This window comes from Malus domestica, chromosome 10, assembly GCF_042453785.1.
Source record: "Malus domestica chromosome 10, GDT2T_hap1".
Lineage (NCBI taxonomy): Eukaryota > Viridiplantae > Streptophyta > Magnoliopsida > Rosales > Rosaceae > Malus > Malus domestica.
Window position 1 is genome coordinate 6658728 of NC_091670.1, and position 16834 is coordinate 6675561.

At 36.6% G+C, this 16834-nt stretch overlaps 2 protein-coding genes across 2 annotated transcripts; one reads left to right on the forward strand and one right to left on the reverse strand.

Annotated features, from left to right (window-relative positions):
* The first annotated feature begins 504 nt into the window (after window positions 1-504).
* On the forward strand, window positions 505-5503 carry LOC103444871 (uncharacterized). The gene is made up of 5 exons (XM_008383819.4): window positions 505-1077; window positions 2681-2805; window positions 3616-3930; window positions 4028-4197; window positions 4879-5503. The coding sequence occupies exons 1-5, from the start codon at window positions 775-777 to the stop codon at window positions 5277-5279; spliced, it is 1314 nt and encodes a 437-aa protein (XP_008382041.2). The 5' UTR covers window positions 505-774; the 3' UTR covers window positions 5280-5503.
* Window positions 5504-7336: 1833 nt separating this feature from the next.
* Window positions 7337-16639, reverse strand: LOC103444870 (uncharacterized). The gene is made up of 13 exons (XM_008383817.4): window positions 16290-16639; window positions 15662-15735; window positions 15129-15212; window positions 14874-14954; window positions 13870-13950; window positions 12994-13086; window positions 10486-10665; window positions 10262-10329; window positions 10026-10077; window positions 9765-9818; window positions 9589-9681; window positions 7936-8002; window positions 7337-7721 (listed from the first exon to the last, which is right to left on the reverse strand). The coding sequence occupies exons 1-13, from the start codon at window positions 16438-16440 to the stop codon at window positions 7633-7635; spliced, it is 1167 nt and encodes a 388-aa protein (XP_008382039.2). The 5' UTR covers window positions 16441-16639; the 3' UTR covers window positions 7337-7632.
* Window positions 16640-16834: the final 195 nt, after the last annotated feature.

A 16834-nucleotide genomic window follows, 5' to 3' on the forward strand; every position in this document is an offset into this window, starting at 1 on the left:
TATCTATACTAAGACGGTGGAAGAGTGAGCTAAACCTTATGATAGGCTAGTAATAATGTGGTTCAAATTTGCATTTGACGAAAATCAAACTTAAGATCTCTTACTTATAAGTGAAGAAAAAAAATTAAAGTTTATTAATGTTGTGTAGATTCTTTATGAAATAAAAATTAATTTAAAGATAAGAAGAAAAATAAAACTTAGATTGTTTTATACAAGTATTTTTTCATGAAAAATAAAGTGACTCCACCGCTTACCACCACTACCACCAATCCTACGCCTACCACCGTCAAAGTAGTATGCAGAAATCATGGAGTATAAGATGCTACTTGGGAAAAAGAAGCCACTTGTTAAAGTAATTCACTTTAGCTCCTGAAGCTAGTATTATGTAAGATAAAGACAGTTCATTGTAACAACCAGAGCCACATCCAGGACACATCTACGACTAGGAACATGTGTGGATAGGGCGCAAATATTAAAAATGAAAAAGTCATGGTCACAGTATATATAACGTATGTACCCGTGTTTCGTGCCGACGAAAAGTCTCTAGTCATGAAAAATCTCTAAAACAGAGGATGTACTACTGGGTTGGGGGGTACAAGCTTTGTCTGACGAAAAGAAAAAGTAGAAGAGAGGGGAGGACACCTGTGAACTCTCTCTGTATGAAGCAAACTTGGCAGTCTTAGTAGGCCGCCTTATCTAATCTGATATCCCTAAAAATCCCTAGCTTGCTCTACCGTAAGTCGCCCTTCTCCCTTCTCCTGGATCAGTAGCAGTATGGATGCCACAAACAACTTGAGCAGCCCAAAGAAAACAGCGAGGAAGAAGAAAAAGCGAGGTGGGAGCGGGAGCAAGAAGAAGATGACTGCCGAGCAGACTTTAGCTTTCAAGTCTGTGAGTGAATGGGTTTTCTTGGAACAGCACCAAGCTTCTTCCGCTGCAGCTTCGGATGATTTTGGGGTTTCGTTGGTGCAAAAGAGCATAGCAAACAAGCTACTCTTTGAATTGCATTCCCATTCAAATTGCAGTGATGGGTTTCTTTCGCCTTCCAAGTTGGTCGAGAGGGCTCATGAAAATGGGGTGAGTTAAATTCTGAACAAAAATCTTTCGTTTCGTGGGTGTCGGTTCTTTAACTTGTTATAGTTTGTTTATTTTCTATCATGTAATTTCTTTGTCTATCTTTTTAGATTACATGTTAACTTCTTTAACCGCTTGTGGGTGTCGAATTCAATCTTCTCACACATTCCGGTTTTCTAGTAGTAGGAGTAGGAGACATACCCTGTATTGGTTAAAATGCAGCATCTTTAACCTGTTTAGGGTCTTTTTTTCTGGCCTGAAATATTAGCAGATTAAGCATACACGCTGTAATGATGGATGGGACTCGGGTTCAACCTCGTGCGGGCGAAGGATGTTAGTTACAATGAAGACTTAATTGGCTTTCAATAGACTCGGGGACTACGAAGGCATCACAAAAAATTAACCTTCTATTTGCTGTATGCATAGGGTAGGGGGAGAACAATTTGTTTTCACCTTAATCGTAGAAAGAATAGGGTTTATTTGGACTTTAAAAGGCTGCGAACACGGGAAAGGCGATGAGCTCCGCAGTAGTTAATCTAATACTTTTGTATCAGGTTGAGTCAGCCATTACTATTTCCCAGTTTGTGGGGGAGTGTTGGCAACATAGCTCTTTACAGCCCATTCTAGTCTCTGTTATTGTCTTGCTCAATTCTCGTTAAGTTTTTCTCCAAAAGCTGTTAAATTTGTATTGTACTATATTTTCCAAAAGCTGGGGAATGTTGATATCCATGCTCTAGTTTGAGAAGTGTAGTTGATGGAGACGATGAACAGCTTTATGTTTAGGGATGACTGAGCTAATTTAGTGTGCTGGTTTGGGTTAGCTAAAGTAGTGATTCAGTTGAAATGGTTGAGGTTTATGTATGATTTTTAGGGGTTATTTATACGTATTCCATTCAATTTTATGTATGGAGGATATGTAAGGCTATGTCATAATCGAATCTGTTGATGCACAAAATTGGGTTGACTTTGGAACAACGTAAATTGTCATAAAGTGACCTTCGCAAGGGTGCTTTGGTCACTTAGTGAAGATAGTAGATTGAGAGATAAAGGGAAGAGAAATAGACACAAGGTGTACGTGGTTTACCCTAAGTTGGGCTACATCCACGAGGGTAGAGGAGTTCTCATTAACAATGTAGTGTTTACATAAAACAAGGGATTGCACATAATTGTCGTTAGCAAGATCTAAGTTGGGCTACACCCTGTTGCTGTCCCCTGTCGATGTGAGACTCTAGATACTTTATACTGGTGTTGACACATGGCGCATGGTGATTGGTCTCCTAGTTGGAGAGAAACTCATGTGCTTTGGCAAGTGTGTCTCACCATGAACTCTTCAGTAAGTCTCCGAAGGTATATGGTTGCCCGTGCTTGGTAGTTTCGGGCTTGGTGAAATATGGTACAAACAGAATCCATGACTCTTCCAACAATTTCTTGATTTTCTACTCAACATCTTTTCTCATGGGTGTAACTAATGTCGGAAAAGACCCAAAATATCGTATGTATTGACATTAGAAGTTCTTTGGCCAGCTAACTAAGGTTCCTACATTTTAAATACATGAATACATGCTGAGATGTAGTGATCTTTAATTAATATATGTGCTCATAACAGGTGAAAGTTCTTGCTCTGACAGATCATGACACAATGTCTGGCATCCCCGAGGCCCTAGAAGCAGCTCGGAGACATCGCATTAAGATAATTCCAGGTGTTGAAATAAGTACAAAATTCTACTCAAGGTAACTTTGGAAGAAGTATGCCTTCTGGATGCTTTTAAATAAGTACAACATTGGGCTGTTGTAAACTGCATTTATTACATAAGAAACTAGAAAGGATATACTTCAACAAATTTTGAACTTTGCTCCTGCATCATTCACCCTTGGTTGCAGAAAACTTGACCTTGAGTTTGTCATGTTGAGGTAGTAAGATCTTAAGCTGGTACCAAGTTCCCCTCCTTGCCAAAACTGTAGGATCTTCCACCTTGTAAGAACATAGTGGAGGGACCTACAATCTAATACCAAAATTGACATACGAGAATGGGAAAGACCAAGCCTACTGAAAAGTAATTTTGGTTTTGGTTATTTGTTTGTTTGGTAAATCTTCTGCATTCGGTCGTGGTCTGCTGAACACATGGACTATTACGGTTTTGTGAAAAACTAAAAAGTTGGTTGTCACACTTTTTGAGAATTCATAGCATTTTTGGCACTAAAATATGATGAAGTTATTATAAGAAATGATACAAGTTGTATTAAGATTTTTGGTGGGAGGGGATGAGTGATGAATGTTTTGGGTTTATGGGTAGATTACCATTTCAAATTCTTCTTTCCTGATATTTTTCCTTTCTTAAACCAACCATGTTGCTTATTGTCATTTTACTCAAGGGTAATTTGGAAGTTTATAATTCATTAAAAAGGTTATAGTTGAAACTATAGTTCAAATCAAGGCACCCTTAAACTAAATGAGAAATAAGGTTATTTTAGCAATGGAAAGGAAATATCCCATATTGGTAGTTCTTGAACACCTCCGATGATGTTTCACAATGGTTTCAGAGGAGGGTCTGCACCAGAGGAGCCAGTTCACATCCTTGCATACTACAGCAGCTGTGGACCAACAAGTTTTGAAGATCTGGAAAAGTTCTTGTCAAATATAAGGGATGGTCGTTATCTTCGTGCAAAAAATATGGTCTTGAAATTGAACAAGCTTAAGTTCCCTCTTAAATGGGAGCATGTTGCAAAGATTGCAGGCAAGGGAGTTGCTCCTGGGAGAGTGCATGTGGCCCGTGCGATGGTTGAAGCCGGCTATGTGGAAAATTTGAAACAAGCTTTTGCCCGCTATCTATACGATGGTGGACCAGCATACTCTACGTAAAATTTTGAGCTTACTGTTTTCAGATTACTATTGATGTGTATATATGACTAATAAACAATTATAAAGAAATATTTTCTTTGTATGAGTTCTCAGGGGAAGCGAACCTCTGGCAGAAGAAGCAATAAAACTGATATGCGACACGGGAGGTGTGGCTGTGCTAGCTCATCCTTGGTCGTTGAAAAATCCAGTTGCCATCGTCAAAAGTTTGAAAGAAGCTGGTCTTCATGGGATCGAAGTTTACAGAAGTGATGGAAAACTAGCTGGTATGCTATACGAGATGCAACTATTTGTTCCTTTCTGTATAATGTGTGTTTTACGCGGTCGATGCAGAAATTTTACTTGTACAATGTCATCTTTAGAAAGAGAATGGATATCAATGTTTTTTCTTTGAATAGATGTACACGTCATGCATCTCTTTCTAAGAATATAAAACGACTGAGGGCTTGACTTCAACTTTGGGTTAATTCATGCTAAGTGTTACAGGTCACATTCCTGGTAGAAAAGGAAAGTGTCTTATAAGATAGTCGACAAGTTGTATGTTTTACTATAAGGAGGAGCAAGCTGGAATTGCTCCCAACTCACCATGCTATACGTTGGAGTCATAGGATCTAGGTGTCAGTTTACTGTTTGTCATCTAACAAGCGTGTAGGTCAAATGCAATTCAGTGATTCTCTACTGCACAATTGTTTCAGTAAGACACAATGTTTTTCATCATGATAATGCAATATACTCGGTGAACTTCTGGTTGGAACTGTGTCCAACTGGCATGAATAGATGTGTAGATCACATGCCTGTTGGGTTATGCCTTTAAATGTCTTAACTTCTTGTGGCATAAGCGTGGAATCCTGGTTTTCATTTGGTAGATGTTGTCCTTGGAAACAATGGAAGTTTTTTCTTATGTTCTTAGTGCTGTACTCATCTCTGTCCGTTGATGTTGTCAACAGTGTACAGTGATCTTGCTGATACTTACGATCTGCTGAAGCTTGGAGGGTCAGATTACCATGGGAGAGGTGGGCATGGCGAGTCCGAGCTGGGTAGTGTGAATCTTCCAGTATTGGTTTTGCGTGACTTTCTTAAAGTAGCTCGACCAATTTGGTGCTGTTCCATTCGGCGCATTTTAGAAAATTATGCCGAGGAGCCTTCGGATTTGAATCTAGCAAGGGTTACGAGGTTTGAGAAAGGAGGTTCCCACTTAAGCTGCGGCAAGGACCTGATTGATCGTTGCTTCAATTTGTGGTTGACAAGTGAAGAGAGGCAGAATGCAGATTTTGAGGCCATTAGATTGAAGCTTTCCCATGTTTCAATTCATAAGGGAGGTATCCAGGTTCTTATAGAGAGTACATAAAATCCCCATGGATTGATATGTTTTCATGTACCAATGGGGTGATATCTAATTTATTGTTCCAACTCTTTTAGTTTTTGTTTTATTTTTTCGGGAACTTTTGCCTTCACTATCGCACTATCAAGTGAGTGGAAGAGATGAATTTTCTTCAATTTTTCTAAACATGTATTTTTGATAGAAATATCTATTCAAATTTTCGTATAAAGGGAAAGTATGATTTTTGGACACCTTTTTTCTTTAAATCCACACTTGTTTATTTTTGGGTAGCGTAATCCATGCATCCATTTTTACATCTCACAAATCTCTCTTAATTTTTTGTTGTCATATCGAATGAATTGAAAAAGATTAATAACAAAAATTAACAAGGGTGCGTGGAGATTAAAAAAAATAATGAAAATGGCTTTAAAATTTTACATTTAACTAAAAGTTATTCAATAATTTTATTTAATGATAAGGACAAAAGAAAGAAAGAAATAATAAAAAAAAAACCTAGCCAAAAGCGCACTGAGTTTTAGAAATAGTACTCGTATTTAGTTTCAGAAATAGTTAGTTTTAGAAATAGTATAATACTGGTGTTCAATTTTAGAAATTGTCAATTTTAGAAATTGTCAATTTTAGAAATAGTGTTCAGTTTTAAAAAATATTTATAGTACTAGTGTTAAGTTTACAAAATAATGATAGTACCCGTGTTCAGTTATCAAAAGTAGTTAGTATTTAGTTTAAGAAATAGTGTAGTACCCGTATTCATTTTCAGAAATAATAATTGAAGAACTAGTCAGTATTCAGTTTAAGAAATAGTCAATTTTTTACTTTTTTTTTTTTTTTTTAACCTTTTGTTTGCAGAGAAGAAAAATCATATGAAGCAAGTCATATTGTATGACAAAACTTTTAAGTAAATCCAGATGCCCAGTAAATTGGTAAGAAAGCCCAGGTCCTGATCATCCATCATAGTTTTTGGAGTCGATTACTTAGTCAATGACGAAGTTTGAGGCTTCTGAAACTCATGAAAACTTCTTGTGTTGTCTCTCAAGGAAGGCCACCAACCTTTTTCATTTTATTTTATTATATTACATTTTCCTTAAAACTTAAGTTCTTTTCATTAAAATTTAAGTCAATTTCATTGAAATTTAAGTTATTTTCATTAAATAAAGTTATAGGCTGGTTTTTGGTTAAAATAAACTTAGTTCAAACCTTTTTCATTAAAGCTTCAATTAAAAATAGGTGCTAGTTTGAACCACATTATTGCTAGCTCATTGCGAGGCTAAGTCCACTCCCTACCTTTTTAGTGTAGATAATATCATTTGTTGTTCAAGAAAAAAGAATGTATGAATAGAATTATCTTTAATTTTTTACTTTGAATTGAATAAATGCAAAAGGAGAAAAACGAACATTTGAAAAGACTTGCTTATCACAATTGGTCCTTCAGGTTTTGTCAACTCATCAACATTGTCCCCTCATTTATTATTCCACATTTTGTTAAATACACGTACTGAAAACTGCTCAAGTGGATAAAAACACCTTAGATATACACATTACGTACTGAAAACTGCTCAAGTGTGCTATCTACACACCTTATTTTACTTTCCACACACCCTTTGTTAATTTCTGTTCGTTGATATTCTTCAATTCATCCGATCTAAAGGTCAAAAATTAAAAGGGTATGTGAGAAGTAAAAAATGGTATGTGGATATCACATCCCTACTTTTTAATATCGTTTGTTAAAAAAAAATTTATCTTAATGTACCCACTTTACATACTCAAATTGTGATATCCCGTCCTAAGAATTACTATCTATTATATTTGCACCTGTAGCAGTGTAGTATAACTATTTTGGGTTAGCGCACTCAATAGGAGGTTTTGTTACCCTTTATTGCTACTTTGTATTCCGATGAAACTCTGATGTTTTATGTATGAGTTCCAATGGACTCTGTATTTTGTACCGTTGCGTCCTTTTGCCACGCGTCAATTCTTGGCTTATCTCGGGATCGATGTGACACAAATTACCCTCACACATCACTCCACATACATTTTCATTTTGTTGAAATATACTACATTACCCATTAATTAACACTTCGGTGTATTTATCTGTTGGGAAGCCTGAACGAGCTTGGTGGTTACATGCATGAAATCACTTCGTATATCTAGTAAGTCAACTTACAAAAAGATAAACCGAACCAAATGAATTTACCATTACACATTACTACTTAGTTTCACATATTTGCTAATAATCTGTGATCACGACGACACTCAGTAGAGAGAGTAATTCGACGACCATCTCTTGTAAATTTGTAATCGATGTCTCCCTGAAAGCCTGAAAGCCGAGGATATTAGAGCAGCATATACCCAACTGCCGGATTCACCCAAATTTTCCAGCTTCAATCTTCCTAATTGCTCTTTGACCGTGATATATAAACGCATCCACAAGTCCTGCAATGGTAAATATACCTAGAACAAAGTCAAGAATTTTAACACTCGTTAGAAGTCTTTTAGGTAAAAACATAACCACAAAAAAGATAGAACAGTGTGGTCATTCATACATGCTTATATTTGAAGTTTGAATCAAATGGTTATACTACGTGCGTAATGATTTTGCGGACTTATCAAATACTGGTTAGTTTCTTCGACATACATCAATGCATGTAAGAATGGGCGAGATTACCTCCAACTATGGCACAGATATGGGTCACGAAGTGTAAAAACGGAACATGTTCTTCTTTGAATGTGACCTGCAACATCGATCATATGTAAAGATGGTTTGATATACAAGGCAGCTCATACAAATGTTCATCTCAATAACATGATTATATGCTACTTTATTAACTGAAGTTATAAACCTGACAATTTTGTGATATTGTTCTTTGATCAAATCTAGATGAGGTTGATATTTGAGAGACAAAGAATAGGTTCCGATATAAACTTACACTAGAAACCAGAAGGTTTTTTCCCCATATTCAGGGAATAGCTCAAATAAAATCCTACTGGTTTTTTAGTGTGGCATGACAGTGCTCTCATGTCACGTCGATATCGATGTGCTCTCATGTCAATTTCGAGCCCCAATCTTATCCTTAACAGGGAAAAGATAAACCAACAGATCTATTTTCAGTTGAGAAAAATTTATAATTAGATAAAAGGAAGAGCATTCTCAGGATAAAAAGTAAATGTTCTGCTGGGTTTCATCAGTCAGCCCATATTTTTTTCCCCCTATTTCGTAGATTTTCCACCTAATACGTTAGTCCCAGGTACGAGCTTCACCTCTTAAGTCACAACCTCTACTAATATTAAAAGTTGTTGGCCTAATAGTCCCAACTCTTATTAGAGGGTTATTAGGACTTCCATAAATAAGATACCCCTCAAACAAACTAGAGAACATACAATTTCCTTGTTGCTCTCACTCTCCACGTCTCTAATACTATCATCAATATTCCTCTCCTACTATTTTTGTGTTATACTTTCTGGGCAATCGATCAAGACTTGGATTCTCATTTGTCGTTGACGTGCACAACGAACCAGAAATTCTGAGGCTTTGGATTGTATCTTAAAGTTGTATGCACTACCATAACTTGCACATAAGGAGGCAAATAGATAATACTCCAATATATTTAACACCTTCACATTTATTAACCCATTCAATATTGCCTCTCCCTAAAACAATGAAATTCATCATCTCTCAATAAAAAAAGGTAAAAGGACAAAGTTAACTAGCACATGAGGCTCATGTGCATCCTTTTGGATGAAGAATCGATGAAATTTCAAGTTTTGGGCTAAATTTCTAACATGCTTCACCGCAAAGGTTTAATGTCAATTGTTTTACCATGAGCCATCTTGAGAGTTGACACCACAGGAAGGTTTATGAGATTTATAAGGCTCACTTGTCTTACTGAAATAATAGTGGTGAGAAGACAAAGTTAACCTCACACATGAGGCTCGTGTGCATCCTTCAGATGAAGAATCGACAAAAATTTCAATTTTGGTGCTAAATTGTTATCAGGCTTCATCACAAGGGTTTGAATGCCAATTTCCGTACCCCATGGGCCATTTTGAGACTAGTCTCTTATAACAGGGATGATTTATGCAATTTGGCCTTTTTGTTTTCATTAGTTTCCCCCTCTTGCTTCCACAAGCATAGAATGTTTTCACTGTGGAAAGTCTAAACTTTTATCTTAGTATGGAAGAGTTTTTTATTTTTTTACGTAATTACCAGAGAAGGAAAGCGCAAAAAAGCAAATTAAGAAAAATGGGCACACCACCATAATTATCAAAGACACTACATCAGATTTAGAATACCACGTTACATGTGGACCACGAAACACACCTTAATTGGAGAAAGATCATAATAGAAGAAAACTCCTGGTGGCAATTGAGAGTGTCCCAGCTCTGAACTCTTATAATGCTCTGTCACAGAATACTATACCATACAAATTTGACTACATATCAGGGCAGATGTGATGGCAAACACAAACCAAACAAATTCAACAAGCTTAAAAGTACCTGATTTGAGCGAATTGTACGGCCTCTAATATTGGTGTATAGCGTAGGGACCACCTGCAAAGTATAAATTAAGTGTCTAAATATCCTCACTGATTAATAACTACTCTTAAAGAAACAGTACAAATGCAAATAATAACTTGCTCGCAATCCTGTGCTGTCATTATTCAGAGAAAGCGATGAAATTCCAGAAATCATTCAACAGAGTTCCTGGAAAGGATAACCATATAGCAAAACCCAAATTAATTTACCGATAATACCAACCTTGATGAAATACTGGTACATACCACCAGGTCTTTCCTGCATCCATTGTACACTGAAAATGCAGTAAGAAAATAACAAAAAAGATTCAAATTGCAACCATATGATATTGTATTTAACAACATATCAACAATATCTATTAAACTACCACCTAAAACAAATTCCATATTTTGAAGTTGATGCCACTAAGATTTCTTCAATTTATAAATAGCTAGGGATGGGTAGAAAGAAACAATTACCGATCAAGGGGATTTTGCATGCCAGGAAAGTGGTCACCAAAAGCTAATCTGTTTATCTTGTGACTCATCTGTATCACGAAATATGAAACTGAAATAGTTGGCACATGCTTTTTACTTGAAAACAAAAAAAGAAAATTACAACCAAAAAATGATGGCAAAACTTATATTATACTTCATGAATATATTATTTTCTTTGCTACCGAAGGAAATAAAATATTCCTTACATTGTAACTATCTGTCTGGAAAGCCAGCAAATCATGGACATGAAAGTTAGACTGGTGAAAACTTTTTCCAGGCATAAAATGAAAATTTCCCGCGACTTTGTTAACTGCAAGGGATCCTTCAATATTACATCCTTCACCATCTTCATCTTTTATCTTTTGAATAAAACCTTCCCGTTTGCACTGCAAACAAAAGCACATTGATGATTAATATCAACATAATGCCACACAAACATAAAAAACTGTCCAAACTTGGGAGGAGTAAAGGTGTTCAACAGATGCCCGTCAAGACCAGAGACCTATAGTATGCCATGTCCCGCTCGGGCCAGTCTTTAATAATGCCCCGAATAACTTACACCTAAAACTTACCACACCTGCAGCCCGGTTCACTCCGGGTCATGCTGGCCCTTAAACGAGCAGGCCTGTTTACCTGTTACTTAAAATATTGATTATAAAAAAAAATATTTATTCTTCTTAATGAGAGATAGTCTCTCTTATTGCTTATTCAAATTAAATTTATTAAATAATTTTTTGGTGGATGTCACTACAGATATTGAAGTGAATTCAATGAATAAGTGAAGTGCAGGTCTAAGAATCATTGTAAAATTCGGTAACTGATGTAGTCAAAAGTTAACATGCCACCTCTAGAGAGAAACTAACTTCCAACTTTGTAACCTTCTCTCAAACTTTTCCGCCATGGATCCAACCCCCCACCCCAAAAAAAAAAATACCCAACAAAGGGAGTGGCAACTGTTTAATCACATTCACACCTCAGGAAGTAACCCACCTCTCCACCTTACTCTGATCGACAACGAGCACTCTTTATTCACCTTTAAGCTTGAGTTCCCTCCCGCAAAAGCAGTCCACAACCACAACTGATAAAAGATTCTCCCAGACGATACCCTTGCTGGAGGATTTCAATGATATAAATATGTACTTTCTAATTGTATTTAGACAGACTTAATGATTGTTTAATCATATTTTCTCCATGCGTATCTTCTTTTCTCTGAATCTTTCTTCTATCTCGGTCTTCCTAAAAGATTCTCCCAGACAATACCCTTGCTGTAGGATTTCAATAGTATAAATATGTCCTTTCTAATTGTATTTAGACAGACTTAAAGATTGTTTAATCATATTTTCTCCGTGTGTATCTTCTTTGCTCTAAATCTTTCTTCTATCTCGGTCTTCCTCTAGATTTCTGTTTTACTCCTGTCTTATCTTGGATTCTACTTGGCCTTTCTATTTCTTTCTATCCTCTAGTTCTAAATTCTAAATTCTGGTTACTTGTTCTACATGAATGGCATTTACATGTTGGAACACAATGATAGAGTAACAAGTCTCAGTGCTTTGTCTGCTCAAGTTCTCTCGGAGTATATGTGCTATATTTCGGGGTGCTCCGGTCCATTGGGATGGAAAGAAGCCTTCGGATTGAGCAACATGAAGGAATTATCCAAATGTTGTTGAACATGTCTCAATAATAGATTTGCTAGGCTCGTGACGGGTATTTGTCATCTTTTTGGAACATTATCATCTTTATGTTCCTACCTCTTGCCAGGAATTCCGCAGAAATTGTAACGCACAAACTCATCATATAAAAAAATATTATGCACACTTTTCTTGTTCATTTAATTTTTAACTCAAAAGCAATGCGAACATAGGATCCTATGAAAAGGTAAAGTAAAATAACAGGAAAGTGTTTATTTGTGGTCAATTTGATACTAATGCAAGCATTATCACCAAGCATATGGCTTGCATCTACAGTTGTCCTTAAGCCTATGGCTTACAACCCAATATCAGCCCCAAATACTTAACAGCCCCAAATACTTCACAGCCCATCTGCCCACTTCACCACCACCAGACCAAAGCTGGCTTCTCCGCTTTTCTTTATGGGGTGTCAATACCTGAATCGAAGATTTTCCTCTATTCATCTTCAGTCCCGAAGTAGTACAGAAAACTTCCGGTACAATCAATCAGTTTCTCAAATTTTGATCATTCTTGGAAAGTAAAAGAATTGTATCATCCATAAACTGCAAATAAGAAATCTCCACTTCTTTCCTACCACCTATCAAACTCTTTACCAGATGTCCTTGGCTCTTTTCACCAATGTACTCAACCCATCCACCACAACATTAAATAAAAAAGCAGATGGGAGATCTGCTTGCCTTAACCCTCTAGATGCTCCAAACCTACTCCTCAGTCTCCCATTGATTAAAACTGAAAATTAGCTGTAAACAAAAATCCCCTTATCCTCAGTCTCCTTACCTTAACACTTCTTTTCAATTTTTCGGAGAGAGGGTGTCCAAAACTTCTTAGGTATAAAATTTCAGATACAGATCTCGAAGAAAGAAACTGTGCCCCAGCCAATTATTAACTTTCTCAGTCAATTTGGTATGTCAGCAGACTCACAAGAAGACACATTTGTAATAAGAAAACTTATTGGTGTAATATGCCCATGTTTATACCAGTGAACCAGATCACACAAAGAAAAATCCTAAGTTTCTATGACCTAACCTGGTCTATCAAATCTGCATTCGTCAATGCCCAACCTTTTTTCTTATATGCCTCTTGAACTTCATCACACGAGTTGCAACATTCATCATCAGACTGCATAAGAAAGAAAAAGGAAGAGATTAAAGGACAATGGAAGAACATTGCTCGTTGATGCACGCTTCAAGATTACTAATTCTCTAATCAGTTTAACTAAAACAGAATTGCCAAAATATGAAATAACAAAACAAGAATATTTGATCAAATGTTAATGAATCAAGCATGCAGGACATTTACGAATAAGGCAATTTGCATTCGTGTACATATGTTAAGGAAGCAAGTTGAACAAAACCAACTTGTTTAAAAGATTTGGTAAGCTGTGCCACCTTCTTAATCTACATCCTCTGAACTAAAAAATAAATTTACTGGTCATGCTAAGAACTCATACACATACGCATTCTTCAAACATGGCATTATCGAAATGTATTTTCCAGTTTATGATAGAGAATCCTTATAACTTAGTGGAGATTTTACAGGAATTGAGCTTTTGAACAGTTTCTTAGTAATAACATTTCCCCTTGACAGCTTTCGCAGTATCCCAAGGTTAATGGAATTTTCTGGAAAAAAATGTTTAGAAGGAGAGAACAAGGAGTAGGAAAACACTAGGCGTTCTATGAAACCACTAATCACACACACACAAAACCTGTTAGGCACTCATAGAGTTCTCTATGGTTTTGTTTTGGGCTTCTTTCTGGGAATCTGTACCTGCGGCTGTGGAGTCTAGAGAGCTCCAAAATTGGAGGCAGATCATCTGGGACCAAACATGGTGTCCCTAGCATTATTTTTCCAAATAAAAAAGAACTATTATTAACACAAGGAATGGAAGAAAATCATTTATACCGTTTCTGCTCCAAAGCACGATCCACAATATTTTTCATTATGCTCAAGCCTTCCACCATGCCTTTGCAAGGGGCTCTCAATCTGCATTAGAGAATTAAAATGAAAGTATATAAATAAATAAAAGGATCAGGGTACCAATCAAACAAGGAATAAGAAACAGAATATTCTGTTTCGTATTCCTTGTTTGCTTCCCACCCAAAAAAATGAACAAGGATTGCAACAAAAAAACATATGTATTATCTACTGTCATTTCTTCCATTTATGAAGGGGTGATCAGGTTCTTTCCTCTTCTTTCGTTTTCACTGATGAGTTCTTGTTTCAATGGGTCTGCTTTTAGATCTCTTTTATTAGGTGTTTTCTTGTGCACTACTCATGCAACAAAGGTGAACAAACTTGCAAAAAGAGTACCTTTTAAATGAAGTTTACCAAAAAATGGTGCATAAGGCACCGCCGCTAGAATATTTTTCTTTAGCAACATTTTCCATATCAGTAAATAAGGCCAAATGCATTACTAATTCAAATCTGTAGTTCATATGCCTTGTCAAATTCTACCCATCATAAAAAAGAACCTAAATATTCAAGCGATGGTGCACTAGCACATGCTATGATGAAGGGATGTATGGAATATTCACAAAGACAGCAAAGCATCTGCTACAAAGCCATATGAAAGTATCATAATCACATGATTAATTACAATTATGGCAGATGGTGAATGCTGGTAATTTTAATCTAGCTGCACCCACAAAGAACCATCCAGCAACAGACAGAATAGTCAGATTATGAGGAATACGGATGAAAATTTTGTTTGATAAATGTCTGTGTGCACATTATGAAAGGTTTTCTGTAATTCTACATGTTTTTTCCAAAAGCACAAAAACTGAACAGAGAGTAAAATACAAGTCATAATATTATGTTTACCAAATAATATAGACAGGTATTCAAACATGTATGATATGTAACCACTGCTTTCTGAAGAAAATGGCACAAAATGTGTTCCCACAAACCTTTGGTGCACCAATTCCATCCTTCTTAGCTTCTATTACATTACCATGCGCATCAATTCGTTTCTTGACTATATCGTGTCGCTGAAAGTAGATGTGTCATAAATTGTCAGTTAACAAAATAAGTGAGCATGACATTCAAGCAAGTTGGTCACTGGCGGTATGATTGTGATAAAAGTCAACAATAGGCATGTTCCTAACACAATTGAAACTATTAAGGAAAATAATTATCAAGAAGCAGCTGCCTGCGGTACATACTATGTCAAAATGCCGCTCTCCACTAATATCCATTGTGTCAAGACTGAGTAATGAGCATCGGATAGCTGGAAAAGTCACATCAAACTGCAGTTTCAAACAAGATACAGAGAATTAATAAATCTACAACCATTAACAATTATGAAGGACACAATTTTTTACATGCAAAAGAACTACTCCATGTAAAAACCAAGATCAAATCTTCTGCACCCAAAATGGGTGTGGCCTCTCTGTGGCCCCAATCATTGACCAACACGTATTTATAAACTGAACTTTTCTTAATTTTGTTTTCATAAACTTAATATGTGTCAAACAATGATGGAGGCCACAAGAGGCCCCACCCATTTTGGGTACAAAAGATTTGATCTTGTAAAAACCTATGACAGAGGTAAACCTATGAACGTAACATGTAAGATGGTGTTCTACAAAACTGATATCTGCAAAAGAAGTTTAATTTATCCCTGAAGTTATTGGAAATGAAGATTTTGATATTTATCACCCCAGAAGGGAGTGGGGAGGAAGAAAGGGAGGATTACATTGATATGTAGGGTTTCTCCTCTTGAAACATCTACAAGAAGCTTTGACTCTGTAACAGTGTGGAGGTATAGTCCTGCAAGCACAAACAAGTAAAAGAATTTATATAGTTAACAAAGATTGAAGAGGGCAGAAGGCGTGGTCATAATAAGCACTCGAGCATTCGTCTCAACGCATTACACTAGAGCAGTAAGAAGGGAAATAATTTCAGCTTTACATACAGATTTAAACACGATTACTATTGTGCTGTTTTCTTATACACTTTTGATCCCCTGATTGATCACTGGCATGGGGTAGTGCTTACTATCAAAGAAAAATCACAGGAGGGAGTATGAAAGGTTAATTAAGGCGGGCTTCCAGCAGCTTTAACGGTGGCGACATGAAGGAATAATAACATTAACCTATAAGTTATCCCCTCTAAAAATCGTAAATATCAAGTCAACAAACTAAATTATATTTCTTCTGCTAACTTAATTGAATTATCCTAAAGAAACCCAAAACAATATCATTCAAGCCAACAGATAAAACCCAGAACAATACAACTCAATTTCTAAACTTGTAAAATACAGGAGGGCAAAAAAAGCAAACTTAAGCAAAGGGTTGGAATTGGAATTGCATATGATTACATACCGAGCTCGGAGACGAAGAGGAAGAACATAAGGAGGGAAGATGCGAGGGTAATGATGCCGCCGGAGAGCGTACGGCTGAAGAAATCGTCATTGATTTTAGGGTAGGCGTCCAAACCCCTCAGCTTCTCAAGGATACCACCGTCCCTGCCCATTCGCCTCTCTCTGCCTGCCTGCCTGCCCTCTCTATCTCACCAGTCCACAACAAGGAAGGAAGGAAGGAAGGATGCTGCGATTCGGGAATCTCAATTCAGCAGCGACGACCCGACCAGACAGACAGAGACAGAGACGACCGGTTGACAAATTTTAATTTGAAATGTCACCGGCTATACTTATGTTTGCTGAACAAAAATTAATTGCAATTGTTTAAGGTTGTACCATTGAGACACCCATTTTTACATTTTACACCCTCTTAATTTTTACATCTTACATCTTGGGAATGTAGTCAAATTAAAGATTTTAAAGGATTTTAAAGGATTTTAAAAGTGATAGATTTGATAGGATTTATAGGGTACGTTTGTTTCACCTTCTTAAGTGGGACTGGACTGG